The sequence below is a fragment of the Felis catus genome, chromosome F2 (assembly GCF_018350175.1).
Source record: "Felis catus isolate Fca126 chromosome F2, F.catus_Fca126_mat1.0, whole genome shotgun sequence".
Taxonomy (NCBI): Eukaryota; Metazoa; Chordata; class Mammalia; order Carnivora; family Felidae; genus Felis; species Felis catus.
This window is the reverse complement of record NC_058385.1, coordinates 66277101-66301839: the sequence shown is the minus strand read 5'-3', so window position 1 is coordinate 66301839 and position 24739 is coordinate 66277101. Positions and strand designations below refer to the sequence as shown.

General features: G+C 40.4%; 1 protein-coding gene across 8 annotated transcripts in view; it reads right to left on the bottom strand.

Annotated features, from left to right (window-relative positions):
* The window catches only part of TBC1D31 (TBC1 domain family member 31), a 75656-nt gene that overhangs the window by 36826 nt on the left and 14091 nt on the right, over nt 1-24739 (bottom strand). For all 8 annotated transcript variants that reach the window (XM_045050115.1, XM_045050114.1, XM_045050118.1 and 5 more), the window contains 5 exons: nt 16222-16373; nt 11808-11967; nt 8138-8338; nt 3583-3759; nt 12-91 (listed from right to left, as the gene is read on the bottom strand). In XM_045050115.1, coding sequence (XP_044906050.1) covers nt 12-91; nt 3583-3759; nt 8138-8338; nt 11808-11967; nt 16222-16373 — 770 coding nt within the window. The remainder of the gene's footprint in view (nt 1-11; nt 92-3582; nt 3760-8137; nt 8339-11807; nt 11968-16221; nt 16374-24739) is intronic.

The window sequence follows — 24739 nt, the reverse complement described above, 5'->3', positions numbered from 1 at the left end:
ATAAATTTTACCTGTATTTCATTGGATATTCACCATAGCCTTTTAATAAGATTTGTAAACGCTTTTTGTTTAATCCATCTGACACCTCATTCTTAAAGAAAAAAAATAATGTCGATAAATGACGTAATCACAAAACTGAAAAGGTAACACAGCCCACAGTGGCTTTCCAACTTCAGAACACAACACACAGTAAAAAAAAAATTTTTTTACATCTGAGACTTTCTATTCTCTCTCTCTCTCCAGTGTGCATACTGTGTGCAGATAAAGTTCCTGACATATTACCCTAGGTCCAATTTTGACAAACTTTTCTGTAAATGGTCAGTCGATTTCTTCCCTCTCCCTCTTTTTTTCCATCTTCTTGATTTTTTTTTTTTAATGGAAATCTGAAGGTCTTTTTTAAAGTTTATTTATTTTCAAACAGAGTGTGAGCAGGGGAGGGGCAGAGAGAGAGAGAGAGAGAGAGAGAGAGAGAGAGAGAGAGAGAATGAATCCCAAGGAGGCTCCACACTGTCAGCATAAAGTCTGACACAGGGCTCGATCCCACGAACCATGAAATTATGACCTGAGCTGAAATCAAGAGTCAGACACTCAATTGACTGAGCCATCCAGGTGCCCCTCCCCGCCTTACTTTTAAGTCAATTTTTATCTTGATGGAAAAATACTTCATAAATTTTTGGATTATAAAGCCAGTTTCACAGATTACTTCATTTGATACTAACAACTCAATGAAACGGATGGGATGCTGTTTTCTTTTCTTTGAGAAAATGGGAAGGTCAGCGCTCAGTGCCACGAACCTGTGAGTTCAGGTCACTAACTTGCTGAATAAGTCTCAGCTAAAGACTCAAAGCCAGGTTTTCTGACTTAGTTCAATGCCAATGTGAGAGGGGTGAAGGGAAACCCCAAGATGATAGCGAATGAAGATCCCCATTTGAGAGCCATGCACCAGACACTCTGGGCAACTGGGTGAGACTGGGGCAGTGTGATCTATGAAACAGATACATTCATTTTTGTCATCTGCAGGACACCTGCTGCCACTGCAACCTTTTTTTTTTTTTTTTTTTTTAATTTTTTTTCAACATTTATTTTTGGGACAGAGAGAGACAGAGCATGAACGGGGGAGGGGCAGAGAGAGAGGGAGACACAGAATCGGAAACAGGCTCCAGGCTCTGAGCCATCAGCCCAGAGCCTGACGTGGGGCTCAAACTCCCGGACCGCGAGATCGTGACCTGAGCTGAAGTCGGACGCTTAACCGACTGCACCACCCAGGCGCCCCTGCAACCTTTTTTTAAACAAAGATAAAATGCCCAGGTGAGTTTGGCCTGAGTTTGATCTGTTCTCATCTGGACCATCTATGGGTAAAGATCCCACTTCCCCTTCCAGGTCCTGACACTGATCGTTGAAGAGATGCATCTCACCGTGCACAAGGGCTCTCCTTCGCCCTACTCTTAGCGCTGGCTGAGAGTTGCTCAGAAGCAGAATGCTCCCTGATGTAATCCTGGGGGATTTCCAAATTTCACTAATACTAGAGCTCTGCCAGATGCCCTGACTGTGATGTCTCTTTTATTTCCCAGAAGTCAACTGGGATCATGGCCCCAGTTTTCCCAGAAAAGGCTCCTGTAAATTCTCAGGAAAGCTGTAGTCAGACCACGTCTCAGAGCTAACATTCAGCTTATTCTCTCATTAGAGCATCAACTAATAGGAACGACATTGTCCAATCTTTACACAGCTAGATTTGTGCCTGCTACTTAGCATTTTAAAACTAAACCCTGGGGCACCTGGGTGGTTTAGTCGGTTAAGCGTCCAACTGTGGCTTAGGTCATGATCTCACAGTTCGCAGGTTTGAGCTCTGCGTCGGGCTCAGTGCTGACAGCTCAGAGCCTGGAGCCTGCTTCGGATTCTGTGTCTCCCTCTCTCTGCCCCTTCCCTGCTCATGCTCTGTCTCTCTCTCTCTGAAAAATAAATCAACATTAAAAAAATTTTTTTAAGTAAAAAAAATAATAAATAAACCCTAAACAATATTTTGTTTAGGGTTACAGGTAGAGATGATAAAACTATAAAGATAATCAAGGACATAATTAGCACAAAAGCGAGGACAATAGTTACATCTCTGGGACAGGGAGAGAGATGTGGGTGGGGATAAGCACACAGGAGCTTCAAAGCCAGGGGTAACACGCTCTTAATGAGGATCTGGGTATGCCCAGAAAAGTGTTTACATGTCAGGTCTGAGAATGCTACCCTTAGAAAGGCATACTAACAAGGTTTGGCCTTGTCTAGTGCCTAGAAACCTGGATTTCGAGAAAGTTCCCACTATCCCCAGAACCAGTAAGAGCGGCTCACTGTGCCTGAATTGTTTGTATGCTATGATGTATGCTGAACACCTAATTTCCATGTAGACTCTGGGATTTTGACATGTACTAAACAGAGAATGCCTACATAGCCAGCCTCCACTAAAAGCTCCAGGCACTGGCTCTCTAATGAATTTCCCTGTAGACAACACATTATATTTTTTACACGAGTTTCACAATTTTCAAATGCTCAGAGAAAAAAAGGGGTTATTAAAATTAATGTGAAAAATGTCAAGTGCTGGTGAGACCATGGAGCACTGGAGTTCTCAAATACTAGAGCTCTTGGTGGGAATACGCATGGTTTCAATCAACTTCTTGGGAAAACTGACAACTTACTACAGATGAATAAGCCCATTGCTAATAAGCCAGTAATTCCATTGCTAGGTTTATATCCGGCATAAATGTGTCCTATGTTCACAGACAGAGATGTAGTAGAATGTACTAGAATAGTGGCAGCCCTATTTCTAATAGCACAAAAAATTAGAAAACTACCCGAATGCTTACTGACTACAGAATGGATAAAATATGGCTTATTCACATGATGGAATTTTGCACAGTTACAAGTGAATGATTTACAACTACACGGATTTCTCAAACATATATCGAACTTAATGTTGAATGAAGGAAGCCAGACGCAAAAGAGTACAAACTGAATGACCTGATTTATGTAAGTACAAAAAAGGCAGAACTGACCTATGGTGTTATAAGTCAGAAGAGTAGTGATCCTTGGGGTAAGGGGGGCAAAGGTCTGGAGGGGAGAAGAAGGGGGTCTTCTGGGGGTGCTGGTAATAGTCTATTTAAAAAAAATGTTTTTTAAATGTTTATTTACTTTTGAGACAGAGAGAGAGAGACAGAGCACGAGCAGGGGAGGGGCAGAGAGAGAGGGAGACACAGAATCCAAAGCAGGCTCCAGGCTCTGAGCTGTCAGCACAGAGCGCGACGCGGGGCTTCAACTCGTGAACCACAAGACCATGACCGGAACTGAAGTCGGATGCTTAGCTGACTGAGCCACCCAGGCGCCCCTGTATTGTTTGACTTTTTTAAAAACCATAAACATGTACTAACTGTATACTTAAAAGTTTAGAAAGCACATTATAATTTCAGTTATTCAGTTCTTCTCTTCCTATCTTTCTTAAAAACTTCTAAGAGAGGGAAGAGTGATGATGGCCTAAGTATCATAAATCTTGTCCCCAGCAGAGTCATGACAAACAAAAACATAATTAGAATATATTCTTACCTCTTTATTTTCAAAATTACCAGTCAGGTCTTGTTTTAATATTCTGGCTTGTATTTTGTTTTCCCTTGATTTTGCTGGCCGCTGAACTCTTCCTGATGTGACTTTCATCTTAAGGCCACCAGAATTCAGTTTACTCTTAGGCAAATCTTCAATCACTTTCACTAAGGGAGGAGGTGGCTAAAAGGGGGAAAAAAATAAAATCCAGTGGCTATCCTTGGAAAACAGACCTGTTCACATAGGATTTGCAAGACATGTTTTGAACAGTTTCATAATGTGCCTTAACATACATCCTTATTCTTCAAGCAAAAGTGTAAATAAAATATTCAAGAAATGCTTCCTGGTTGTCAAATCCAATTTCTGCGAAATTCCTTAGAAGAACACAATAAAGGTACACAATTAATAGCAACAATAAATAGAATTTAATTATCCCTTGAAAACTGGCCTTAAATCATAGTATATCAGTCCATTCTTTGCATGATAAAGTTAGTAGTTTGGTGCATGATAAAGTTAGTAGTTTGCATGATAAAGTTCTTTGCATGATAAAGTTAGTAGTTTGGTGATAACTTGTAGCAGAGAAGCCACAGTTAGACACAGGGCCCTCTAGAATGCTGAGAGAAGCACCCTAATATTCTTCGGGCTCAAGTGAACTTTCTCTGAAGGAGCTGTCAAATGACTTCCCTCTGGAAGCCTGGGACACCTGCCTCTCTGTCCTTGGTTACACTTTTTAATCTGCAGAGAGATGGCTGTTAGTCCCCCTACCGCATCCACAGCTTGCGAGGCAGTTCAGACAGCACAACTTAAATTCTAAACCCTCATTTTTATGGGAAAATAAACCCCAATAACTTCAATTTACTTAAGGGAAAATGATTCACTGAAGCAGTTTCTCTATGAATAATACCTGTTTGTGATCAAAAGATCTTCCCTGAGTTCAAAGGAAATGAGGAGATACGATAACTCAGCTTCCTGAGATCATTTAAATGTTCGAGGTGAGGGCGCCTGGGCGGCTCTGTCAGATAAGCATCTGACTCTTGGTTTTGCCTCAGGTCATGGTCTCATGGGTTCATGAGTTCAAGCCCCACGTCGGGGCTCTATGCTGATGGTGCAGAGCCTGCTTGGGATTCTCTCTCTATGCCTCTCTGCCCCTCCCCCACTCAGCTTGCGCACGTGTGTGCGCGCGCGCGTTCTCTCTCTCCCTCCCAAAATAAATAAATAAGCTTAAAAGAAAAATAAATGCTTGAGGCCATTATTGCTAAAGACAAGGTGGATTTGTGATTTTAAAAATGTTTTCCTGGAAGCCAAAGTGCCAATTCCTTTCATATGAGAACAGAGAACAAGAACACAGGGAATACCCCACATGTTCAAATGAACACATTAGATTTCAGAAAAACTCAATTTATACACATTACCTTGCGTTTAAACTGTCATGAAGGCCAGAACAGTGTTCTTCCAAGATCATGTATAATGAAAATGAATCATCACTCCTCAAGAAAGCTCTTTGAAGAGGAAACCAAACTTTTAAAAATATTTACTTACTTACCTGAGAGAGAGAGAGAGAGCGCGCGCACAAGCAGGGGAGAGGGGGAGAAAGAGAGAATCCCAAGTAGGTTCCACTCTCAGCATGGAGTCCAATGCAGGGCTCAATCCCATGACCCTGGAATCATGACCTGAGCTGAAATCAAGAGTCGGACGCTATACTGACTGAGCTACCCAGGTGCCCTGAGGAAATCAAACTTTTTGACCTCCTCCCCTCTCATCTCTGAAAGAAAAAAACAGAGTAAAGCAAACATCTTGACCCTTTTTTATAACATGGACAACTAAAAGACCGCTTTGAGGTTTCAAAGATTTTTCTCATTTTATCTTCATACGTTTAGGACTTCTGCTTTTGAAACCTGCAGCCTACTGTAAGTGTCCAAAAAATTTTTCCCTATTGTCAGCTGCAGTATGATGAATACATAACACTGAAATGTGTCGAGTAGGTAATGAAATAATGTACACGTATGTATAGATACAGCATTTTTGTCCTAAAATTGTTATAAGAAACTTTTAAAGTTGTCACTGTATCTATTAGGCTTTTTAAATAGTATTTTTCTAGGATACCTTGTTATTGATTCACATCTATAAAGAATACAAGGATAATACAAAATGTAACAATAGCTCTGCTGAAAAAAAAAAAAAGTAAAATGGCCACTTATTCTATGACTTAATTTTTCAATTCTTTCTCTATGAAATATAATTAAAAATAGTCTGGGGGCACCTGGGTGGCTCAGCTGGTTAAACGTTGAACTCCTGACCTCAACTTAGGTCATGATCTCACAGTTGGAGAGATCAAGCCCTATAGTCAAGCTCTGTGCTATCAGCACAGAGCCTGCTTGGGATTCTTTCTTTCTCCCTCTCTCTCTGCCCCTTCCCTGCTTAGGTGCTCTCTCTCTCAAAATAAATAAATAAACTTAAAAAAAAAACTGTCTGACTTCTGGGGTGCCTGGGTGGCTCAGTCAGTTAAGCATCTGACTCTTGATTTTGGCTCATGATCTCACAGTCGTGAGATCGAACCCCATGTTGAGCTTTGCACTGGGCTTGAAGCCTGCTTAGGATTCTTTCTCCCTCTCTCTCTGCATCTCTCCCTTGCTTGTGCTCTCTCAAAAAAAGAAAAAAAAATTTGAAAAGGTCTCACTTCGGAATATTGCCCATCTTTAATATCCTTGAACAATCTTCTCTCTAACCTCAACCCATCCTTCCAAATCTTTATTAACATTGTTATTCTAGTGCCACATTTTCTCTTTTTGAACTCCATGCACTTCCACGAAATACAATCTCCTGAAGGTCAGAGCCTGAGATATGACCTGAATTCCCATACCTTAGTAGTGTTCAAACTTCAACACATTAAGTAGGAATTAGTGTACTTATTAGAACAATACTGGAAGTTCTCCAGTGCCCAATAAACAGGACTTGAAGGAATGGGACGTGGGTGGGGTTTATAGAGACCACAGACCGGAGCGTTTGTATAAGCCTAGAATAGCCATAAAGACACTAGTGGTGTTGGTAATGTGTCCAAAAAGAAAAAAAAAAAAAGATTTCCTACTTCTATTATAGGTTAGTTTTCTGGTCAATATGATCTTAATTGAATGCTTAACAAATACCAGAGAGGAAGTCAATGACTTATTCTGATTTTTCTCAGATCTTTCCCTGCTTCCATTAGTAACATTTCCCTAGCTTTTGTAAAGTTCAGCTAAGCTGAAAACTCTAAGAGCAAATAATATGTTATTAAAATGTTTAACGTTTACAAGAACAGTAGAGTATAACTCCATATGGTTGAAGAAAATGTATGCATGTCATGTGCGTGCACACACACACACACACACACACACACACAGTAGATCCTCACTATTCATGGTAGTTCTGTTCTATAAAGAAGCTGCAAATACCACGTTAGTGAATACTGTATCATTGCTCCTAGGAGAAATAGTTAGGTCCTGTGAGCCAGAGATCACAATACGTCAACCAATCAACATATAACTATGTTTAGTGTGTGTTTCTGTTTAGAAACACTTTTTAAAAAATATTTATTTTTAGGAGAGCGCAAGCAGGGGAGGGACACAGAGAGGGGGACAGAGGATCCTAAGCGGGCTCCACGCTGACAAGTTGACAGTAGTGAGCCTGACGTGGGGCTTGAACTCATGAACTGCGAGATCATGACCTGAGCCAGAGTCAGATGCTCAACCAACTGAGCCACCCAGGTGCCCATTTAAAAACACTTATTTCATCTATATTGTTGATTCACTAATATTGAACTCATGCCAACAGCACTATAACTTGTACCTGAATTAGGTTTATCACAACCTTCTTATGCTTAGGAATGTTAGACAGCACTTGAGCATTATGTCTGGGGGCCATTTAAAAGAGCAAAATCAATAACAAAAAGCACAAAACTAAAGAATGCAGCACTAACTAGACCACGGAAAGGACACTTGTCACGGGAGCTGAAGTAAGAAGGCCATGCGCTGCCCTGTCTGGCCTCAGCTGGGAGCCTGCACGACGGGCAGCCCACAGTTTGCGCTGCTGTGCACATACAAATCCCTGTGAATAGGCACCAAGTACGGATTCGAGTTGCAAGTATATTTTTAGCAGTGGCGCGTTCACATTTAAAGAATCCATGAATAATGAGGATTGTAAATCCAGGATAATCTGGATTTAAAAAATTAAAAAAAAAAAAAGATACAGATAAGCAAACAGTTGAGAATCAGTCTCTTTTCTCAGATGATTCTGAAGTGTGTATTTTCCCAGTCTTTTTTTCTATGTTTGTAAATGTATAGAGTCAATCCTCATTATTCATGTATGTATACATGTATGTATGTATATATGTATGTGTGTGTGTGTGTGTGTGTGTGTACACACACACACACACACACACACACACACACACACACACACACCCAGAAGTATGAATAAGCAATCCAGGATAATCTGAATTTAGAAAACCGGAGCATAAAGATTTTATTTTTGATGATACAACATTTAAATCTTAAAAAAACTTGATGTTCTTTACTTGAAAACATACCTTATTTATTTCTTGTGTTAGAGTTTGAACTGAATATATGTTCAGACTTCCATTTTCCATAATGGATGCAATGTACCGTCCATGTGGGCTAATTACTGATGAGCTAATTCCTTCATCAAGGCTCCCAATTTCAAAGAGAAGTTTGCAAGTCTGTATATTAACAAATCTCATGATACCATCTTGACTTAGCACTCCAAGAACCTAAGAGTAGAGAGAAATAATATATGAGTTCCAAAAACATACTTATTTTAACCTCCCTCCCTCCCTCCCTCCCTGCCTCCCTGCCTTCCTTCCTAAGAGAGAAAGAGAGAATGCCCAAGCAGGGTAGAGAAGCAGAGGGAGAAAGAGAATCTTAAGTAGGCTGCACGCTCAGTGCAGAGCTGGACATGGCGCTCCATCCCCTGACCCGGAATCATGACCTGAGCCGAAATCAAGAGTCAGATGCTCAAATGACTGAGTCATGCAGGCCCCCCCAAAACACATTTAAAAGTCAAATGTCTCTTGGGGCACCTGGGTGGCTCAGTCGGTTAAGCATCCAACTCTTGATTTTGGCTCAGGTCATGATCTCGTGGTTGTGGGATTGAGCCCCGAATCAGGCTCTGTTCTGACAGCGTGGAGCCTGCTTGGGATTCTCTCTCTCCCTCTCTTTGCCCCTACCCCACTCACTCTCTCTCGGTCTCTCTCTCATAATAAATAAAAAACATTTAAAAAAGTCAAATGTGTCAGATGTTAACTAGACTTATTATAGAGATCATTTTGCAATTGAAATGATCGAATATCACAATTTTGCAATCAAAATATCGATTCATCATGGGGCGCCTGGGTGGCTCAGTCGGTTGAGCGGCCGACTTCGGCTCAGGTCATGATCTCGCGGTCTGTGAGTTTGAGCCCCGCGTCGGGCTCTGTGCTGACAGCTCGGAGCCTAAAGCCTGCTTTCGGATTCTGTGTCTCCCTCTCTCTGACCCTCCCCCATTCATGCTCTGTCTCTCTGTCTCAAAAATAAATAAACATTAAAGGAGTATACAAAGTATACTTATAAAAAAAATATCGAATCATCATAAAGCTAATCTTTTATGCCAATTATACATCAATTTTTTAAATAGTCAACTCTCTGAAAGTCAAACTATACACACTTACATGTACACATATGTATGTATTTATATACGGGGTTTGGTTGTTTTTGTTTTGAGGGGAGGACAGTCAGAGATTATATTCACAAAGGGCCATCATATATTTCAAAATTCCTAATTATGGCTCATGTAGATTTGCCCTATTCAGGTCCAGGTAAGCCTGGCTCTGACCAAAACCAGTAAGGGGCCCGTGCTGGGAGACTATGGCAAATGATCAGCCAGACCTTCACCTGGATCCCCACACTGGTTGTCAGAGGCAAGGAGGGGAGGGCTTGCTCTCGCTCACCACACCCACAGCTTGATGAGAACTGGCATCTGTCCCTCATGCACCCAGCTCTGGGCAGTGGTAACAAACATTTGGGGGAAGAAAGAAAGTCTGTGGGCTGCACAGACAGTAGAAGGGTAAGAAGGAAACTAGTCTTTTAAGGGGAAAAATTTAGTCTTAAGTCACACAGTTTGAAAAATTAAAAACATGTACTAAAAAAGCATAAGCAAATACACAATAAACTCCTCTACTGCCTGATCTATGCACAGGCTCTTTTCCCAGTGCCACTGGCTGGTAAGCAGTGCCACCATGTGACTGCATGAAATGCTCATGTCACTTGTTATATGGAAGACGACAGTCTGGCAGTAGCTGGAGACGGTTTGAAGGTGGCAATCTCTTCTGTTGGGTCAGGTTGTGGGAAACCCCCTCATTCACAGCTGATGCAACCTCTCTGGGGGGCAATTTGGCAAGATCTCTCAAAGTTACAGATGTACCTGATTCTGAGAACCACTGCTTCAGCTCTGGGATTTTATCCTACAGACAGGATGTATGAAATGGTACATGCAAAAAGTTATTCAGTTATTCTATTTATTTACTCACTCACTAACTCAGGCAATCTTTATACCCAATGTGGGGCTTGAACTCATGACCTTGAGGCCAACAGTAGCATGCTCTTCCAACTGAGCCAGCCCCAGGCAACCCTGGTGCAGCGTTATTTGTAATAAAGAAGGACTAAAAACAAGTTAGGTGCCCAATAACAAAGGACTGGTTAAAAACCTATAAAATACTATGCAGCTGTTAAAAAAAAAAAAAAAAAAGAAGCTCTGTACTGACATAGAATAAACCATCTTCGAGGGCAGCGAAGTGAAGAAAACAAAAACAAAAAAACAAAAAAAAGTGAAGAAAAGCAATGTGCAAAGCTGCATTTTTTATATGGCAGAGGGGCAGTTCATGAGATTGAGCCCTGCGTCCTCTGTGTGGACAGTGCAGAGCCCATTTGGTTTCTGTCTCTTTCTCTCCCTGCTTGTGCTCGCTTGCTCTCTCTCAAAATAAATAAACTTTAGAGAAAAAAAGTGGCAGAAACAGTGGACTATTATAACAGTAGCAGTTATGGAGAATAACTGGACAAATGGAAAAGAAGAGATTTCACTTTACTGTCTTTTTTTTATGTTTTCCACCTTGGGAATGCATTATCTATTCAAAAACTTAAGTTGGAGGCAGCCACCTGGCTCAGTCAGTAGAGCATGCAACTCTGAATCGCAGGGTCATGAGTTATATATAACTTGTTAAAGTACAAGACTCAAAATAGTCAATTTAAAATAAGAACGTCAAGGTTTAACTACTCAACCATTAAAAAGAAAAATGGTGTGGGGGCATCTGGCTGGTTCAGGCAGTAGAGCATGTGATACTTGATCTCAGGGTCATGAGTTCAAGCCCCATGTTGGGCATGGAGCCTACTTAAAAAAAAAGATGAAAAAGATAAAATAAAATACATAAGCAAAGAAAAAAAATTTTTAAATGGTGTGTAGAGGGGGAAGTACTTTGCAAATTAAGGCAAGATACAAAGAAAACACGTTTCATAAAACTAAGGCAACCAGTTATGGTAGGTAGAACACAGTACAACAAGGAGAAAAATTTTATTTTTTTTAATTTTTTTTTAATGTTTATGTTTATTTTTGAGACAGAGAAAGACAGAGCATGAACGGGGGAGGGGCAGAGAGAGAGGGAGACACAGAATCGGAAGTGGGCTCCAGGCTCTGAGCCATCAGCCCAGAGCCTGACGTGGGGCTCTAACTCACGGACCGCGAGATCGTGACCTGAGCCAAAGTCGGACACTCAACCGACTGAGCCACCTAGGCGCCCCAACAAGGAGAAAAATTTTAATCTTAGCTCCTCCTTTTTAATCCTTACAATTAATAGGAATGTTGACAAGTCCCTTAATGTTTTTAAGCTTTAATGTCAGTCTATGTAACGGAGAGAGTACCTTCCATGCCTGTGTGCAAATAGAAAATAATATGTTAAAACACCCTGTAAGTCATAAAGTATGACATAAATTTAAAGTATATAGATTTTAGAAAAAGGTTAAATTGTCAGTAATACACAAAACCTAATATTTTAAAACTTTTTCAATTTTAGACTCTTCGCAATATCAGCAATTTCAAGTCTTTGTAACAACGAGGGTACAAGTTAACTAGGAGAGCTATTAATATAGTTCAGAAATTGATATGTTCTTTCTCAGAAAGTATAATGTCCTACATTTATTTATATTACTAACCTGATTAGAACCAGCATCAAAACTATCAGGAAGAAATTCTAGATGGCGAATGGCTCGAACTTTAGTAGGCATCTGAATAATTCTAAATAGCTGTTTAGCTTCCAAGCACCACAAGTGAAGGTGATTTGATTTACCCCCAGCAGCCAGGATTCGACCATCTCTGTATAACAAAAGGTGAGAAATTAGGACTACGTGAATAGTTTTTAAATTTTTTTTAATATTTATTTTTGAGAGAGAGAGAGAGAGAGAGAGAGAGAGAGAGAGAGAGACAGTGTAAGCAGGAGAGGGGCACAGAGAGAGAGAGAGAGAGAGAGAGAGAGAGAGAGACATAGTATCCGAAGTAGGCTCCAGGCTCTGAGCTGTCAGCACAGAGCCCAACCTGGGGCTGGAACTCACGAACCGTGAGATCATGACCTGAGCCAAAATCACACGCCTAACCGACTGAGGCACCCAGGCACCCCTAACGTGAATTGTTTATGGTAGCAATGTCCAGTATGATCCAACATGATAGAAATATTCTGTATCTACACTGCTCAATATGGTCACTACTGGCCACATGTGAATGAGAACTTGAAATGTAGCTAATGCTTCTGAAGAAATAAATTCTTAATTTTATTTACTTATTTTTTAAAGTTTATTTATTTTGAGAGGGAGACTGAGAGAGCACAAGCAGGGGCAGAAAGAGAGGGAAAGAGAGACTCCCAAGCAGGCTCTGGGCTGTCAGTGCAGGGCCAGTTGCAGGGCTTGATCTCACAAACCGTGAGATCATGACCTGAGCCGAGATGAAGAGTCAGAGGTTTAACTGACTGAGCCACCCAGGTACCCCATATTTAATTTTTATGAAGTAGTTCATGCACCCAGTAGCTACCACATAGGAAAGCTCAGGTTTATAGCATATATTTTTTTACCTATTGTATTAAGACACCAGCTTAACATATGTTTGTTCGATGACTTGACTGAGAATTTCTGAGTAACATTTGTCTTTTATAGCATAATCTCAAAGTTAACACCCTCCAACTTCCTACATTTCACACATGACTATACTGAACTGGTACAACACTGCTACACGAAAACTCAAGAAGCCCAAACTTTTTTTCCTGCTCAAAGAAAGCTACTTTTAGAAAGGTACAAAAAGAATAAGCTGTATTAACTTGCAAGGCCGTTGCCCATTCATTCACCAAGGACTTGTAGTGTCTAATACAAGCCAGGTATCATTTCAGGCACCAGGGACACAATGGTGAACAAGGCAGGGAAGATTCCTGCTCTTGGGGATTTTCAGTCGAAAGAAAGGCAAACAAATAAATGAACTTGATCTCAGCTGATAAGTTCTATAAAGAACTATACAATGAGATGGGAAAGGAGAAAGGTCTACTCCCTAAAAAATGAATGAGCCAGGAGAACCTGGGTGGCTCAGCTGGTTAAATGTCTGACTTCGACTCAGATCATGAGATCAAGGTTCATGAGTTTGAGTCCTGCATTGGGCTCTCTGCTGTGAGCACAGAGCCCGCTTCAGATCCTCTAGTCCTGCTCTCTCTCTGCCCCTCTCCTGCTTATGCTCTCTCAAAAATAAACATTAAAAAAACATTTAAAAAAATGTGAATGAGCCAGTCACGGGATGATTTGGAGGAAGAATTCCATGCTGGTCGGTATTCCAGACTGCAGTGCACAGTGTGAGAAAGGAATAAGGTTGGACCTAAGGAAGAGTAAGAAGCCTCACTCAAGTGTGGTCCTAACCATGTTAGGGAAAGGAAATAGGACAAAGGAGAGGGAGACAAAGGCCAGATAACAGAGGTCTCAGGAATATTATGGGAAGTTTGGATTTTATTCTAAATATCAGGGAAAGCCTTTCAAGGGAGTTCAACAGGGAAATGACATGATTTGACTTATTTGACTAATGGTTTAAAAAGACTACTCTATCTGCTATGTAGAGACAGACTTTAGGAAATGAAATTGGAAACACTGAGACCAAATAAGGAGACTATTACAGGAACCTGAAAGAGACTAGGATAGGTGGAGGTAGGTGATACTGTGGCAATGCACAAAAGATCAGACCGATTCAAGATATAATTTGGTGGAATTGATGGGATTTACTCATACTTAGAAGTGGGTAAGAGCAAATGAGGAAATAATATGTATTTTCTAGCACTTTCCACTGAAAAGGCCTAGAGACATTGACCAAATCAGTCACAAGGAGTGTCCCCTAGCATCCAGACTGGGTCTTGAAATATCATTACCCACACAAATGAAACCAGGTTTGGGGCACCTGGGTGGCTCTGTGGGTTAGGGGTTGGACTCAATTTCAGCACAGGTCATCATCTCATGGTTTGTGGGATCGAGCCCCATGTGGGGCTCACAGCCCAGAGCCTGCTTTGGATTCTCTCTCCCTCCCTCCCCCCATCCCCCACTCCCCTGCTTATGCTCTCTCTCAAAATAAATAAATAAACTTAAGAAAAAAACAAAAAACAAACCCAGGCTCTTTAGAAAAATGGCTGATACCAGGTTTGGGACAGAAAATATACAAGATAAGCCTGGAACATTTTGTTAGATTAGAAACAATGAGAGCTTTCAAAACAAATAACTGGAGTTGTATCAAAAGGGTTCAAAGCCAACTTGAAGAGGATCCCAGTGGTCAACAATGAGAGAACTGCAGTATCACTAAGAATAATGTTAATGGATTAACTCACAGTCACTATTTAAATCCATTCATTCACAAAGATTAAGGGCAAAAGCCTTCACTGGCTACCTTGGGAAGATGCCAATGAACAATTCATTATTTTTCATAACAATTTTTTTTAAAAGAAGGGAAATTAAGCATTTATCCTGCATTTCATTAAAACCTATAAAGTAACCAGAGAGTTAATGAGAGGAAGTTTTTTCTTTAGAAAGATTCTGGTTAATAAGGGAAGAAGGAATGACAGAATGAGCATAGCACCATTTTGCTAACCTCAAATGCAATACTGGATCTAGGTCATGACCATCGATGGCCATATCACAAGAGAAACGTTCCTCCTGATAAAAGTACACAAACCACCTATCATGCTTCTTGCCCCCAAATCAAGCCTGAATCAGACCAAGCCTCTAATTTACAAAAAATATAGGTGTAAGCAGTTTACAGGAAATACAGATGAGAGAGGGTCACATTAAAACACCACCACAGGGATGCAAAAAGCAAATCTGGAAATACAGAGAATGCTATAGGACAAATGACCAGTTCCTTAAATAAGCTGCAAAGAAAAAATTTAAAAAGGGATATATTAACCAAGACACTGTGTGAACCTTGATTCCTGATTTAAACAAAGACTAGATATGTGAGACTATTAAGAAATTATTCATTTTTAAAAGTGTGGTAATAGGTTAACTGAAATTTAAATAAAAACTTGGGGGAGAAAAGTGGTAATAGTACTGCGGTTATGTTCGAAAAGGACTCTTTCCTTTAGAGATACACACTGGAATACTTAACGGATAAAATGATATGCATGGGCTTTGCTTTAAGGCAACGAGGTAGGTAGCAGGAGGCAGTAATGGGTGGAGTTACAGATAAAATAGAGGTGGCTATTAGTTGATTATTACAACTAATAAGAATACTCTAGTTAGGGGGGGCACCTGGGTGGCTCAGTCGGTTAAGCGTCTGACTTCGGCTCAGGTCATGATCTCACAGTCTGTGAGTTCGAGCCCCGCGTCGGACTCTGTGCTGACAGCTCAGAGCCTGGAGCCTGCTTCCGATTCTGTGTTTCCCTCTCTCTCTGTCCCTTCCCCACTCGTGCTCTGTCTCTCTCTCTCTCTCAAAGATAAATAAACATTAAAGAAAAATTTTTTTAAATTTTTTTTTTTTTTTTCAACGTTTTATTTATTTTTGGGACAGAGAGAGACAGAGCATGAACGGGGGAGGGGCAGAGAGAGAGGGAGACACAGAATTGGAAACAGGCCCCAGGCTCCGAGCCATCAGCCCAGAGCCTGACGCGGGGCTCGAACTCACGGACCGCGAGATCGTGACCTGGCTGAAGTCGGACGCTTAACCGACTGCGCCACCCAGGCGCCCCAAGAAAAATTTTTTTAAATAAAAAAATATAAAAAGAATAATTAGGGCTTCATGTATTTTTATATTTTTCTGTAGATTTGAAATTTGCCACAATACAGTAAAAAGTTTTACAGATCATATGTCAGTTTGAAGGAAACTTTTCTCATATGACCGTAAGATAATGAAAACGGGAATGAAAATTTGTAAAATTTTACTGGAAGCTAGATTTCTTAAAAATTCTCAGTGTTGTGGGGGAGGAGGAGCTAAGTCAGAGGAGCGTGTGACTCTTTATTTCAGGGTCATGAGTTTGAGCTCCATGTTGGGTGTAGAGATTACAAAAACAAAAAAACAGACAAAAAACCCCCCAAAAACTTAAAAAGGTAAAATGCACATTACCTGGTCACGGCAAACACTTTGTATAATACACTAGAGCTTTCAGGTGGAGCTGGCAGTTGATATTTGCAAGAAAGAGTATCACATTCCCAGGCGAAGATGGAATTATCTTTAAAACAGCTGAGGATGGTATTACTTAATGGTAAAAAGAAAACCTAAACAAGGAGAAAAACAATTATTGTTCACATAATGATCATATAGCCCACAGCCCTCTTTAAATTTAAAATTATCCAGGTTGGGGCACCTGGGTGGCTCAGTCGGTTAAGCGTCCGACTTCAGCTCAGGTCACGATCTCGCGGTTCCGTGAGTTCGAGCCCCGCGTCGGGCTCTGGGCTGATGGCTCAGAGCCTGGAGCCTGCTTCCGATTCTGTGTCTCCCTCTCTCTCTGCCCCTGCCCCGTTTGTCCTCTGTCTCTCTCTGTCTCAAGAATAAATAAAACGTTTAAAAAAAAAATTAAAAAAAATAAAACTATCCAAGTTGTCGGGGCTTCTGGGTGGCTCAGTCAGTTGAGTATCCGACTCTTGAGTTCTGTTCAGTTCGTAATCCCAGGGTTGTGGGACCGAGACCCGTGTCTGGCTCCACACTGAGTGTGAAGCCTGCTTAAGCTTCTCTCTCTCTCTCTCTCTCTCTCTCTCTCTCCCCCTCTTTCCCTCCTGCACTCTGTAAAAATAAGATAAAATAAAGTAATACAAGTAGTCAATTTTTCTTTTAAAAAGTTACTTTTTCTTGGGGTGCCTGGGTGGCTCATTTGGTTAAGCATCTGACTTCGACTCAGGTCATGATCTCACCATTCATGAGTTCGAGCCCCACATAGTGCTCTCAGTGCAGAGCCCACTTTGGATCCTCTGTCCCGCCTCTCTCTCAAAAATAAATAAACATTAAAAAAAAATTGTTTTTAAGATTCTTTTTTTAGTGTTTATTTATTTTTGAGAGAGAGAGCGAGAGAGTGAGTAAGCAGGGAAGGGGTGGATAGAGACAGAGACATAGAATCCAAAGTGGGCTCCTGGCTCTAAGCTGTCAGCACAGAGCCCAACACAGGGTTTGAACCCATGAGCTATGAGATCATGACCTGGGCCGAAGTTGGGCACTCATCCGATTGAGCCACCCAGGTGCCCCTAAAAAAAAAAAAAACCCTTAAAAAAAAAAAGTTACTTTTCCTTAAAGTGGAAAAAAAATACATTTACAACATATGATGGGATAATACTGATATCTCATATACTATCATAAACTAACAGGAAAAGTTTCTTAAATAAAAAATAGGGGACTAAAATAACTAGGCAATTCATAAAATACTAAGTAAAAATTTTAAAACATTTAACCTTACAAAAGATTGAAATGAAAACAATGATAGCATTTTATGAGTATCAAATTTACTATAAAAATAACACACACATATACATGCACACAAACTACATATGCTAACATGTGTATTCTATTTACAAACTATATACTAATATAAACACAATGAAATACTGGCTACTCATAACTGTTAAAAATACTAAATGTTGGTGAGAGTATAGGAAACAGGCACTGTTATACATGGCTGCTGGTAATAAAAATTGGTTACAGATATTGTACAACACATTTCAACAGCCTTGAAAATACACATCACTCCTAAACTCGTCAGTCGGCTTCTAAAAGTTAATCCTTTGGAAAAAAATCAGCAAAGTGCTTTGAGATAAATGTACATAAATGTTTGTTGAGCATTATTTATAAAAGTAAAAAGTTGAAAACAAAAACATGGTATTTTATTCATGACTATTTAATGGACAATTGAGATGGAACTTAATAGCAAATTTGAAAATACCATTTTTTGCTAGTTTCTATACATAAACACTAAACGATGCTTACTTTTTAAAAAAATTTCTTTACTGTTTATTTATTTTTGAGAGAGAGAGAGAGACAGAGAGACAGAGAATGAGCAGGAGAGGGAAGAGAGAGATGGAGACACAGAATCCAAAGCAGGCTCCAGGCTCTGAGCTGTCAGAGCCCGACACGGGGCTTGAACTCATGAATGATGAGATCATGATCAAAGCTGAAATCAGACACCCAACGGACTGAGCCACCCAGGTGCCCCAATACTGCTTAATTTTGATAATATAAAATTTTAGTTAAAATTCACCATTTTCTCATAAGACTTTCAATGGCCTCTAATAAAATTTTGTGTCATTTGTGTAAAGCACACAAAGGGAGGGAGGGAGGGAAGGAAAAGAAAGAAGTAAAGAAAATGGAAGAAACCAATACCTTAAGAACAAAATATTCCTGCCCATCTTCTCAAAATACATCTCCTCAAATAGCCTGAGATATTTCCCATGGTTTAATCCTTAGCTACATCTCTAGCTCTTTATTCTTTCATTCCCATCTAGAATAGACTTAACTACATCCAAGCTTATTGTAATACTTTGTATTTGAACATAGGATTTGTTCTTGTGTTGGACAGGAACAGGGATTCACCGAGAAGGCAGAACCCCTTGGACAATCTGTAGTCTCTTTTCTGACCCCTGATTTGTCACACACGTTCAGAATTTACTAGTGTCAGAGGGAGGCCTATTTTCTCTTGAAATGCTACATTCTTCGGGGAGGAAGCGCTCAATGTTTTTAACGCTGGATTGGAGCGTCTCTTGAGTATTTACAATCAGGATATGGCTGTCATCACAATAATGAGAGGGAGCAGGCCAAAAAGGTCCAGGGGAAAAGCAGGATCAACGTCACATCTACTGTGGCTGTTTCCAGTGTTGCAAAAATAACAAATCAATAAGGCACCTGTATGAAATACTTCTGCAACTTTCCATGTAATTTATATTTTCACCCAAGCTATTATATATACACAGTTAAGAAATGATTCTAATAGTTAATGATATTACTATAAAAATTTCAGGGAATGGAAACCTGTTATTTTTATAACAATAGTTGAAGGCTGTTATCATGAACTGTTCTGTCTGATATACATAAAATAGTATCTTTTTTCAAAAATAAATAGTGATAAAAAAACACAGCCCTTACACACATACATACATAGTGCACTATGGGACATACTGGTTAATTAAAACAATCTACTCAGTGTGAATGCTAATAAGACACAATAAAAAATGCTAATTTGATTGCTGCCCTTGCCTGATTCAACCCTCACTTTTGTCCTTGGCCCACTTTATCAAAGACAATCACTGGTACATCATTTGCCAACAGATTCAGGAAGATTTATAACCGGAAGTTCTTACTGAAAGCATGTGCAGTGAATACCCTGTGATCTGTAATGAAGGCTGAGACGCTATTTCAAAACCAATGTGGAAAAAAGTAACTTAAGATTTTTATTATAATTAGCAATATTTTTCTAGAAAAGTAATAAAGTTTATTCCTTCTGGGAGAAGCAAAAGCTTTAAAGTTAATGAGCACCAACTGCTATTTTAGGGGAAGAGCTGTGATAGATTATTGCCTACATGATTATTCATTACTAGATTTGTGATTTTAATTGCCAGATTTTAATGATTATAAAATTGTTCCTAATGAATCATGTCATTATTTAGATAGTGTCATGTCTTGACAATCATAAAAAGCTTAGAAAAAACTTCAAAAGCACTAGCAAAACATACTTTTTGGAGGGTTGGGCATCAGGGCGGGGCTGCAGTTTTCCTTGTAAAATAGGAAAATCCAGGCTTTCCAACTCACTTTTGAATTAAAAAATTTTTTTAATGTTTATTTATTTTTGAGAGAGAGAGGGGGAGAGAGAGAGTGCGAGTGGCAGGGCGGGGGGGGGGGGGGGGGGCGATGAACAGAGAGAGAGGGAGACACAGAATCCAAAGCGGGCTCTGGGCTCTAAGCTGTCAGCACAGAGCCCGACGCGGGGCTCGAACCAACATCCAACTCACTTTTGAGAGGCCTGTGAGCTCTTCTGAAAGTTAAGAGTTCAGGATGGTAATAAGAACAAATGTACAATTAAGTCAAACGTACAATTGAGGAAAAATCTAGCAAGCGCCAACTGTGCACAAAAAGTGAATTAAGTTTGGCAACACATTCTTTGTCAAATATTTTCTTACATCCATCAGAAAACCTTCGCTGACATATACTGAACCACAGTAATCAGAAATCCTAGGATTTATTCAAAAATCCCAAACTAAATATTTAATTTAAATATTCTACCTCAAACATCAACAAAATAATCAAAATCTACTAATAGGAAGAGGTATGACTGGCTTACCTGAGAGGCAGTATGGTATCCTGGAATGACTTTGGGGTAAGACGGGCCTATAGTCAAACCACGCGTCTTTGGTAAGCTATGTGACCCAGGGCACATTACGTCGTGTTTCTGAACTTCTGATTCCCCATTTGTAAAATGAGAATGGTATCTACTTTTAGAATTATTTAAGTTTAAAAATAACTAAATGAAGTGTAAGGGACACAGTGAATACTCAACAATGGGTTATCTATTGTTATTGGTATTGATTACTGCTACTGCCAGGTACAAAAACCCAGTGGAAAGATTTTGGAATGACAGGTTCTTTCTATCTATCTATCTATCTATCTATCTATTTACTTATTTATGTATTTTGAAGTTTATTTACTTATTTTGAGAGACAGAGAGAGCTAGCGGGGGAGGGGCAGAGAGAGAGAGAGAGAGAGAGAGAGAGAGAGAGAGAGAAAGGCAGAGAGAATCCCAAGTGGGCTCTGTACTGACAGCAGAGGTTCGAACCCACGAACCGTTAGATCGTGACCCAAACCGAAACCAAGAGTTGGACGCTCAGCTGATGGAGCCACCTGGGTGCCCCAGAATGACAGGTTCTTTAAAAACATTTTGAAATCAAAGGTCCACGGTTATTTATCTGAAACCCTTGGTGCCAGATATGTTCCAGAATTCAGAATTACTTCCTTTAAGAAAGGTAATATGATGCGTATTTTGTAACATTACGTGTGGAACCCCTGGGTGACCTGGGGCAATACTCCATACTCAAACATATTAATATTTCAGCCTCATGTCAATTCAGTTCAGATTTTGCTGCCAAATGAATTTAGGCAAGATCGGATTTTGCCGCCAAGTAAGTTATTTAAAAACTTTCGGGTTTCTGAATTGCTGATGAGGTATCGTTCATCCATTTCATGTAGTTCGAAAGAAATACAACACAGTTACCTTGCGGCTTTTTAAACAGGCATCTGACTGGACTGAGATAATCCCGTAACAGAACCAGATAACGGGTACGAATAACAGACAACAGAAACAGCAGCAGCTGCAGCTGACTTGTACTGTGCTCTGTGTGCACCATCCCCCTCCCTCTTGAAGCCAACACTAAGGCGAATGCTGCTACTGTTTGCATCCTACTCGTAAGGTTAGTGGCTCGGCTCATTGAAAATGCTGAACATGAATCTAGTCAAGCCTTTAGCTTACAAGAAATACAAATGAGAGAATAAGTTAAATGAAATAATGAAGAAGAGTGAGAACAAATCCAGAATTTGGGGCATTTTCCAGGACAGCTGTCCTGGTTGCTCTCAAAAGAAATAAATGAGAGGTGTCTGGGTGGCTCAGTCGGTTGAGCATCCGACTTCGGCTCAGGTCATGATCTCACGGTCCAGGGGTTCAAGCATCGCATCAGGCTCTGTGTGGACTGCTCAGAGCCTGAAGCCTGCTTGGGATTCTGTGTCTCTCTCTCTCTCTCTGCCCCTCCCCAACTTGCACTCTGTCTCCGTCTCTCAAAAATAAATAAACGTTAAAATAAATAAATAAATCGGGGCACCTGGGTGGCTCAGTCGGTTACGCATCCGACTTCGGCTCAGGTCATGACTTCGCAGTTGGGGAGTTCGAGCCCTGTGTCGGGCTCTGTGCTGACAGCTTGGAGCCTGGAGCATGCTTTGAATTCTGTGCCTCCCACTCTCTCTGCCCCTCCTCCTCCCCTGCTCATGCTGTTTCTCTCTCCTTCAAAAATAAACATGAAAAAAATTTTTAAACAAATAAATAATAATAATGTCATAGGACAAAAATGGCAGAAGGCTATTTTAGATTAAAAAGAGCCATCATAGGGGTGCCTGGGTGGCTCAGTCAGTTGAGTGTCCAATTCCTGATTTCAGCTTGGGTCATGATCTCACAGTTCGCAGGTTCAAGCCTTGAGTCGGGCTCTGCATGACAGCTCGGAGCCTGCTTGGGACTCTCTATCTCCTCTCTGCCCTGCTCACATGCTCTTCTCTCTCTCTCTCTCTCTCCCTCTCTCTCTCTCTCTCTCAAAGACAAATAAACATTAAGAAAAAAAAAGGGCCATCATAAAATGAAACTCACAGCATCATTTGTCACCATGTATCACCAAAAAAAAAGCCACAAAAGTTCTACTTATTTATTTACTTTTGAGAGAGGGAGAGCACACATGCACTCCTAAGACAATCTTAAGCAGGCTCCACACCCAGCACAGAGCCTGATGCGGGGCTTGGCCTCATGACCGTGAGATCATGACCTGAGCCGAAATCAAGAGTTGGAAGCTTAACTGACTGAGCCACCCAGGCACCCCAAAAGTTGTTCTATTTGAAATACAGAATCAGAAACTGGAATAAATACATGGACTTAGTAAACACTTGGTAAGAATAAAAGTTTTACTTTTTTTTTTCTTAATTTATTTACTTATTTTGAGAGTGAGTGAAAGAGCAGGGGAGAGGCAGAAAGAGAGAAAGAGAGAGAGAGAATGAATCCCAAGCAGGTTCTGCGCTGTCAGCACAGAGCCTGATGTGGGGCTCGAACTCACGAACCATGAGATCATGACCTGAACGGAAACCAAGAGTAGACGCTTAAACAACTGAGCCACCCACTTAACCAGCTGAGCCACCCGGGTGCCCCTAAAAGTTTTACTTTAAGATTAGCTTACAACTACTTCCTGTTTTCAACAGAATAAGCCAGGAGTGGCAACAATCGGGCCCTCCTCCGGTTCTTGTTTTGGACCTAAGAATGTTTCTTTTTTACCTTTTTAAAATTATTTCACTGTAGACAGTCATGTAAATATATACATAATATCTTCAATTTTGCTCTTGGTCTGCAGAATCAAAAGTATTTACTATCTGGTCCTTTGAGAAAACGTTTGCAGGTAACATATAGACTATAATGTCCTATTATTTTATTTTATTTTTTATTATTATTTTTTCAACGTTTATTTATTTTTGGGCCAGAGAGAGACAGAGCATGAACGGGGGAGGGGCAGAGAGAGAGGGAGACACAGAATCGGAAACAGGCTCCAGGCTCCGAGCCATCAGCCCAGAGCCCGACGCGGGGCTCGAACTCACGGACCGCGAGATCGTGACCTGGCTGAAGTCGGACGCTTAACCGACTGCGCCACCCAGGTGCCCCAATGTCCTATTATTTTAGAACAATACTTACATGCATACTGCATATTATACGTATGTTTTCTAAATCTTATTCTCCTATCACTAACTTTTGGAGTCCTATCTGTTAAACTAAAATATCTAAATGACAATGCAAGGTTAGAATTGGCAACTATCCAACATCTACTAGTTTTAATTTCATGGTAAAAAGAACAGATGGTTTTTGTGTCATTGTTTCATAACTGTTTCCATTGTGGGTTCAATTCCAAGGCACTCTTCTTTAGAATTTAAAATTCAAGTTAAGCACTAAAGCAATTAAACAAGAAAAGACCTACTAAGATATTTGGCCTAAATCCCTGATGAATAAGCTGGCTACAACTTTTATCTTTTTTTAATTATTAAAGGCAATCTAAAGAACTCTGACATGTCCAGGGAGACTACAAAATAAATTTCTGGTTGACATGCCCTGCTAGCTGTTCATGTTAATGACCGAGAAATTAAAAGCAATATTGCACATATAATATAACCTAAAGCAATCACATAGGAGACTCAGACAATCTTGAAAATAGTATTTAGCTAATCAAATGGGGGGAAAAAATTAAGCCATAAAAGCAAAAGAATTGGATATTCTTTTAAAAAGTGATTTATGCATAGAAAGGAATACTGATCAACAATAAAAAGGAATGGGGCACCTGGGTGGCTCAGTTGGTTGAGCGTCCAACTCTTGATTTCAGCTCAAGTCATGATCTCACGGTTCGTGGGATTGAGCCCCACATTGGGCTCTGAGCTGACAGCTTAGAGCCTGCTTGGAAATTCTCTCTCCCTCTCTCTGCACCTGCCCTGCATGTGCTCTGCCCTCTCTCCCCAAATAAATAAATACACTAAAAATAAATAAATAAATACATAAACAGGAATGAACTGCTAGTACATACAACATGGGTGAATCTCAAAATCATGCTGAAGAAGAAAAGCTTCATACATACTAACAGTGACTGGTTGTATTTATTTGAAATTTTATTTTATTATTTTTTAGAGAGAGAGAGAGAGCATGAGCAGGGGAGAGGAACAGAGGGAGACAGAGAGAATCTCAAGCAGGCTCCACGCTCAGCATGGAGACTGATGGCAGGGCTTGATCCCACAACCCTGGGGGTCATGACCTGAGCAGAAATCAAGAGTCGGACGCTCAACTGAGTCATCCAGGCGCCCCTTATTTGAAATTTTAGAACAGACAAAA